The sequence below is a fragment of the Ciona robusta genome, chromosome 2, assembly GCF_009617815.1.
Source record: "Ciona robusta chromosome 2, ASM961781v2".
Taxonomy (NCBI): Eukaryota; Metazoa; Chordata; class Ascidiacea; order Phlebobranchia; family Cionidae; genus Ciona; species Ciona robusta.
This window is the reverse complement of record NC_143236.1, coordinates 3077962-3085039: the sequence shown is the minus strand read 5'-3', so window position 1 is coordinate 3085039 and position 7078 is coordinate 3077962. Positions and strand designations below refer to the sequence as shown.

Here is a 7078-nt window from a genome sequence, read left to right as displayed (position 1 = left end):
TTTTGTCTACGCAAGAATAACGAAAGATTTCAAGGATTTTATTTGAGCAGTTAAAACTTAAATACAATAACAATACAACAACAAACGGTAAACTGTATACGCTGGTGGGTGAGTTTGTCAAAACAACAACAAATTCTAATTACAACTGCTGATTGGTGAAGCCTATTTGTTACAATAAAAACGCTACCTTTTAATGCAAATAACACATAAAGATACCCAGATCTGGTAAACATTATTTACCAACAGTGGCAAAATAATTCAATAATACTTGGTTTTTCATATCATTTACTGTTAAATCATAATGCACACCATCGTAACTGTATACATTTTCCCCCAAATTCTGAAAATCTAACACCTCAATATTACGCTGCCTGCAATATATTCTCATCTGCGTTTCAAACAGTAGAAGGCCGACTTCTGGTTGAAACCGAACAAAATCAGTCGGTTTGAGCAGGCTTGATCGCATCGGCAATGAATACATGATTTGAGGCCACCGTTTTGATGCTGTAGGTCGCATTCTGTAGTATTCCGTAATTAATCGAACGGCGGGTTCCATAAATCTCCAGGCAACTGCATTGAAGTTAAACTGCTCATGGAAACCCATGCTCACGATGATGATTGAGCCAGCACGCCCGAGGTTGCTTTGAACCAGTTTCTTGAACGCAAGCGAATATCTCGTGTTGTAGTAACGCTTCAAAAACGCTCTAAACGTCACATTCCGACCAGCGCAGAGATCTGATCGGTATTCCATATCGTCGAAACTTGATGTGAGTTGCCTTAGAATTTGTTTAAGTTTTAAATATCGTCTCTGTTTACGGTTTTAAAGCTGTAGTACAGTGGGGTAAGATGGGATACCGTTAGCACTTAATATTCCATATATTCTGATCGTAATTTAAGCAATAATAACATTACTATTTTAGAATTGCAGAATATGGTTATACATAAGTTTATAAACGTTCTTTGTTTCTTACAAAATAAGACAAAAAAAGAAAATTAAATGTCCCATTTTACCCCACCCAACTATAATAATATTGTTTAAACCAAAGCTAACAATATAATAAACATTACCTGCACGCTTTCCAACACGGAAAGGCGGAATCAGAACATAGATCTTTTAACTGATCTGTCATATTCTTCCGCCAGGCTCCTGTCACTGGTCGGTTTGTCAGTCTCATCAATAAGGACGAAAACATGATCCTTGTGAATGAATCTCCGACGTAGTAGATATCATTATAAGGCGAGCTTTCTATGACGTCACAAGCGTCATCCCGCGAGTAATGCTGCCACTGGCATCGAGAGTCACGTGGTTTCCACTCACGAAGAGCCGCGTGATCATATAACCTCGTATCCACGCACCTTGAGAAAATAATCATTATCGTATTCAAGATTTAGACTTTCACCTGATCTTAAAACGAACTTCAGACATGTAACACGCAATCATATACTCTTCTTTATATACCAGTTATTAATTTAAATATCAGTGCCTAATAAGAGTGGGGCAAGACGGGACACCTTTAGCACAAAATATCTGAATATCCAGATCGTGTTTTAAACAATTAGCAACAGTCTATGGGAGTCGCAAGAAAACGGTTTCTTAATTCTTTAAATTGTCTTGTTTTACTACCAAATGGGATGAGAAAATAGAATGAAAACGTGTTCCATCTCCCCCCCCCCCCCCCTAATATATAGCATTGTTATGTGTAAATCTATAAACACTGACTGCTAACCAAAATAATTAAATAAGGCTTTCTATATTGCAGCTAAAAATCTTAACAATAAAATAAGTACTTACGATGGGCATTCGCAGTTGTAAACGCTCGGGGGAGAACACACTCCCCAATACCTGTTGCTACAACACGGTGTGGCACTATTCGGATCACACCAAGTACCAACCTTGTGACTTGTTGAATTCGCTCTTTTGTATCTGCAAAAAAATGGTTCATCTATGTAATGATAGGTCTTCCTTTATTGCACAACAGCGGTGAGTTATGTTCAAAAAATCAAATTATGTTTACAATGGTTTGTAAACTGACTGTACTGTCAAGCATCTTTCATCATGAGCGTATAGTAGTTTCGGTGCTGAGTATTTAAACTAAAAACAAATCATTAAAGACGTAAACATATACCTGTAATATCCACACATCTCTGTGGAAGAATAAGCATCCTGTGGTATTCCTTTTCTCTTCCAAAACTTCCGCATTATTCGGTTTAATCTTTCCCGCTCTTGGCGCAATGTACTTGAATGCTCGGCGTAATCATTATTCGCAGATCGAAAATTCGGCGACGCTGTTCGTGCCGCCCAATAACCGTTGGTTAGGTTTTGCAGAACGTTATCACACACAGGCAACGCGTAAGTGTTCTGTAGCAAAACTCTTTCCTTGCATAACAAACACGGCGCTAGGACCGCCAGCAAGAAAAAGCTCCACCAGTACATTGCTACCATTCTGCAAGCAACCGGTTTGTACAGGCTACCAAATAGAGTGAATTAACTTCCTGCAGTTGCCGTAAACTTATAAACCAAACCGACATGAAAAAATCGAACTTCAGTCATTCATTTCAACGTCAATTAAAGAGGACGTACTCTAACGTAAAAACGCTCAGCCAACATAAGAATTACGCGACGTTTTCGTTTTCATAACCTTCTAAATGGAAGACACTTCTCATCAACGCATACGTGACTGTCTAGGATAAAGTGCATTTACATAAACTCGCTTGCTACTAGTTTTATTGCCTGTCTGAAGTGTGTTGCATAGTTAACGGCAATTTACAATGTACCTTAGGCACAGTCAAACAGCCCAACGTAAAACAAGTGGCGTACAATTACAGCAAGAAATACTGCCGCCTTTGAGGTAAAAATAGATACAACGTAGGAATAACTTCACCCAGAAACTGAATTAATGTAATTCAACAGAACTTGATTTTTCATTAGATTTACGGCAACACCATAGTGAGTTCCGTCAAAACTGTGAACGAACTTAGATAACTGTCGGAAATCTAATACAGGAATATTATACCGAGAGCAGTAATTCTTCATCTGTTTTGCAAATCTATGTATTTTTTCATCATTCTGCAGCCTTAAGTATGCCGGGGGCTTGAGTAGCCCAGTTAGCATCGGCAGTGCGAAAATTAATTTCGGCCATTTGTCGTCATTAGGTTGATTGCTTCGCTGAATCAGTTGCACAGCCGGGTTAATGTAATCGTGTATGGTTATTTTTGCATCGCATTGCATGTGATAGCCGACCCCGACAATTACAAGGCTACCCTTTCGGCCTAACAAGCCGTTTACGAGATCGTAAAATCGCCTCGAGAATTTCTGGTTGTAGAAGGGCTTCATGGTGACATTAAAATTAGGGTAACGACCTCCGCACAGTTGATTCGGGTGTAACTTTCGCGACATTGTTTCTAGCATCTGTCTGCACTCTTTCCAGAAGTACATGCCTTGTCCATGGCAGAGCTTGCGGCTCGTGGTCGTCGAGTTCTTGCTCCAAGCTCCACTGTAAGGGTTATTAGACACCAGCAAAATAAAGGTGGTGAACATGTTACGCATAAATGAGTCACCGACGAAATACACGTCATCGTATAGCGACCTCTCAACGACAGTGCAGGCTTCTTCTGCACTGTGATTGGTCCATCTACAACGTTGGTCCTTCGTCTTCCAATTGGATAACTCGGCAAAATGAAACTGTCTTGTGTCGATGCAACTTTAAAGCATTAAACATTAGAGACCGGTTATATCGTAGTTACATAGCAGTTTCACAAGTTCAATCTAAAACAATCTGGCAAAAAGCGTCACAAAGAAACTTATTTTCATTAAAAAAACCAACCATTTATGTACAAAATGAACAACTAAATCTCTTACTTTCGACACTTGCATGTTCTGTCGCTAGGGGCGCTACAGACACCATCTTCCCGTTCACTACAACATGGTTTGCTACCATAGAGATCACACCAAGCTCCAACGTCCGGCCACGTGCTGTTAACAGGCTTTAGCTGTAAACTACAAAGCGGAAAAAAGTTAATCCGATTATCCACAAAGTTACGTATGCGGTATTTTGGCGCGCATACATGGGTATAAACATGGGTAAATAGGGCAACCATGTTAGGAGTATCGTTGCGGCGCTATATAGTACGTGAGTAAAAATAAGTGGCGTTCGTTTTTATTCAAAGCATTATGAGATGTTATGGAATTATGAGACGGGATTCGGCATTTTAACATAAATCAATATCTGTGTTTCAAAGAATTTTTTAAGATATTCCAACATAAGGTTTTTCTGCACAAACCAGTATCCGTATATCTCAAAGCTGTTCAACTAACTTTTTGATGCCACATTTTCCATCTTTTCTCGATCTTTCTGTTTGAATTCCTCTCTTCCGCCAATACTGCAACAGATGGCGTTCATATTCCTGTACTTTCTCTTCTGTGCTTTGAAGTGAAACCACCCACCTCCCACTTGTCAAGTTCTCAAGCACGTTACTGCATTCCAAATGCGCGTCGAGTGATTTTGAAGAAAAAACAATTTTCCCCACAGGCACATGAAAGCCAGTTTGCAGATACCAGCTAAATACCATGACACCGGCAATAAACGAAATGAGGATTCCCCATTCTACACTTAGTTGCTGCATGATTGAATTAACTATTTTCAGTCACAGAAGTTTAACGACTTCATACTCTCCTAACAGATAAATTAATTATGGTAAAATAACTGTATACCCGAATGCTGCAAGGCAACTTTACCTCATCCATTCGTATTAAAACCTAGTTAGAACGTTAAAACCTATATACACTTTAACTGCATAAACCTTGTACATATATGTATCTGAAACCTGAACAGTCTAGATTTACTTTTGATACAAACTATGGGCCAAGTGTTATAAAAGCACAAATATGAGCTTTGTGTTTCATCTAATTATTGTCCACGCACTTCTGTATCGCCGGAGGTGATAAAACTGCTGAACGTTTTAACCCAAAGGCGAACGCATTTGTATGTCGGTTTAAATTTGTACCGGCTGGTTCAGACATTAAAAGATGTTCCTATACTACCGCCCCTTTCTGAAAACAATTAGATAAACGAATGTTTCATAGTGGATTATAGGCGCGATGTGACATTACATGGGTTTGAATTTAGCTTGGCAAGAAAACAGTTGAACTATTTCAAATTATTTTCTGTAAATAAAGTACACTGGGGGAAGACGCGACACTTTTATCACATAATATCCAAATATGCCTGATCGTGTTTTAAACGATAAGCTACGGTCTATGGGAATCGTGTGGTTTTATTGCTCCTTGAATGTTATTTGTTTACTACCTAATTGGAGAAAATTATTCATAATCGCAGATTCGCAGTATAGTAGGGTGGGGGAAGATGGACACCTTTTAATTCTATTTTCTTGTTTTCTTGTCCCCTTTGGTAGTAAACAAAGGACTTTCAAAATATTATAAAACCGTATCCTCTCGACTCTCATAAACCGTTGTTAATTGTTTAAAACACGATCAGAATGTTTGAATATTATTAGCTAAAATTGTCCCATCTTCCCCCACAGTACTATATATATACATATATCCTGTTGCGTATACACTATATATATATATATATCCTGTTGCGTATACGCTATAGCTATAAGATGCGTAATGTGCGCAAATGTCTTAATTACGATGTGCGCACAACTTAACCCGCTAAAAGAGCCCGCACTATTTTCTAATCAATACCAACACACTGTTTTTGCTAACTCGATGCTATAAGGATTTGGCAAAATACAACGATCACAGAATGAAATTTAAAGATTCACTTTTATTTTATAACTGGTGAAAAACGAAAACCCATCTGTTGAAAGAAAGAAATGGTAAAAGGGAACGTAAGATTAATTGCACAATATGTAGCTTACCAATTAAACGGGACATCGTGTTGTTTATAAGCATCTTGCTCCTTTATTCGTGGTTGTCAAATTGTTCTGCGGTCTCTTCGAAATCGTTTTCTGGTTTCATTTCTGAATTAAAGCATGCGTTAAAATACAAAATTTCAATCAGAGTCTAAAAATAAAGCTTCATCGTCTAACACGCCAGAATGGCCAACAGCTATTTTATGCATTCCTATGCTAATTCGTAGTCTCTTCGTTGAAGAGGCGTATTCATACTTTAGCAATGTTTGCATTTGCGTCAGTGTATAAACATTATGCACTTATATATATATATATACCTTGTTCTGGCTCATGGTCTTCGGGCATATCTTCTTCCATTTCGGGTTGTTCTGAGATGTCACCAACACGGCGGCGACGATAGTAACCCCATCTGCGACGGTAGCAATGTGTCCCCCAATAATAATATCGTCGTCGGTATAAGTGCCAACGTCGGCGGTAAATGCCCCAGCGGCGACGTCTGTAAAAGCAAAATTAGGTATTACAAAACTGCGGGTGAACCAGTAAAAATACAGCATATAGTTTTTAAACGTCTTACCGAGCGCCCTCGACTTCAACCAGGATCAAGCATGCAAGGAAAAGAAGAAGCAACAATTTTCGATCCATCTTGAATATTCGAAGATACGATTATGCCACAGTGTCTTGGGACAGCGATTTATAAACACTTTGCTGCGGAAACAGCAAGACTTTTGAATATCTAAAACGGCTAAGGGAACGCCAATCAAAGAACAATATATATTGTCAGTTAGAGATGCAGACAAATAGATTTATTGAACAATCTAGAAAATGTAGACACGAGATTGACGTTTCCACTTTAGACAAAGTGTCTCGGTTTAAGAAAGAAGTAATATGTCGCCTCGTCAATATGCAAACAATGCGGAGTTGCGAAGAACCATTTAAACCGAGTATATTCTTCAATATTCGCGTCATGCGATCCCTTGGTATTGAATAACGCAATACAATTTTGTTTTCAAAAGAACTGCTGTCAAAAAACGAAACCATCGGTTTTATAAAACTTAAAGGCGCAAATAGTCACTGGGGAATATACCCGGGTATCGCATTAGTGTTATACTAGTATTATGACACTGCATTCATAAATCGCTGTACTTCGTTACTTGTAACCATTTATAATTCTTGCTTTTCGAAAAACGTGGTAATTAACCAA

At 38.5% G+C, this 7078-nt stretch overlaps 3 protein-coding genes across 3 annotated transcripts; all 3 read right to left on the bottom strand.

Moving 5' to 3' along the window:
• Nucleotides 1–17: 17 nt before the first annotated feature.
• LOC149740154 (uncharacterized) lies at nt 18–2638 on the bottom strand. The gene is made up of 4 exons (XM_089871588.1): nt 2127–2638; nt 1793–1924; nt 1069–1356; nt 18–776 (listed from the first exon to the last, which is right to left on the bottom strand). The coding sequence occupies exons 1-4, from the start codon at nt 2441–2443 to the stop codon at nt 233–235; spliced, it is 1281 nt and encodes a 426-aa protein (XP_089727714.1). The 5' UTR covers nt 2444–2638; the 3' UTR covers nt 18–232.
• A 70-nt stretch (nt 2639–2708) lies between these two features.
• LOC149740153 (uncharacterized) lies at nt 2709–4880 on the bottom strand. The gene is made up of 3 exons (XM_089871590.1): nt 4316–4880; nt 3860–3997; nt 2709–3701 (listed from the first exon to the last, which is right to left on the bottom strand). The coding sequence occupies exons 1-3, from the start codon at nt 4621–4623 to the stop codon at nt 2879–2881; spliced, it is 1269 nt and encodes a 422-aa protein (XP_089727716.1). The 5' UTR covers nt 4624–4880; the 3' UTR covers nt 2709–2878.
• Nucleotides 4881–5769: 889 nt separating this feature from the next.
• On the bottom strand, nt 5770–6611 carry LOC149740152 (uncharacterized). The gene is made up of 4 exons (XM_089871620.1): nt 6452–6611; nt 6195–6373; nt 5884–5985; nt 5770–5822 (listed from the first exon to the last, which is right to left on the bottom strand). Exons 1-3 carry the CDS (start codon nt 6517–6519, stop codon nt 5927–5929), a joined length of 306 nt encoding a protein of 101 aa, XP_089727746.1. The 5' UTR covers nt 6520–6611; the 3' UTR covers nt 5770–5822; nt 5884–5926.
• Nucleotides 6612–7078: the final 467 nt, after the last annotated feature.

Bases quoted from the DNA above. Each gene is read 5' to 3' on its own strand.
- LOC149740154 (XM_089871588.1), bottom strand. From the start codon at position 2,443: ATGGTAGCAATGTACTGGTGGAGCTTTTTCTTGCTGGCGGTCCTAGCG. The intron at 1,357-1,792 runs GTAAGTACTTAT...TATTTTCTCAAG, and splicing joins TACAACTGCGAATGCCCATC to GTGCGTGGATACGAGGTTAT. The intron at 777-1,068 runs GTAATGTTTATT...ACAAATTCTAAG, and splicing joins CCGTGTTGGAAAGCGTGCAG to GCAACTCACATCAAGTTTCG.
- LOC149740152 (XM_089871620.1), bottom strand. From the start codon at position 6,519: ATGGATCGAAAATTGTTGCTTCTTCTTTTCCTTGCATGCTTGATCCTG. The intron at 6,374-6,451 runs GTAAGACGTTTA...TTGCTTTTACAG, and splicing joins GTTGAAGTCGAGGGCGCTCG to ACGTCGCCGCTGGGGCATTT. The intron at 5,986-6,194 runs GTATATATATAT...GCTTTAATTCAG, and splicing joins AGACCATGAGCCAGAACAAG to AAATGAAACCAGAAAACGAT.
- LOC149740153 (XM_089871590.1), bottom strand. From the start codon at position 4,623: ATGCAGCAACTAAGTGTAGAATGGGGAATCCTCATTTCGTTTATTGCC. The intron at 3,998-4,315 runs GTTAGTTGAACA...TCCGCTTTGTAG, and splicing joins GGAAAATGTGGCATCAAAAA to TTTACAGCTAAAGCCTGTTA. The intron at 3,702-3,859 runs GTAAGAGATTTA...AATGCTTTAAAG, and splicing joins AGAACATGCAAGTGTCGAAA to TTGCATCGACACAAGACAGT.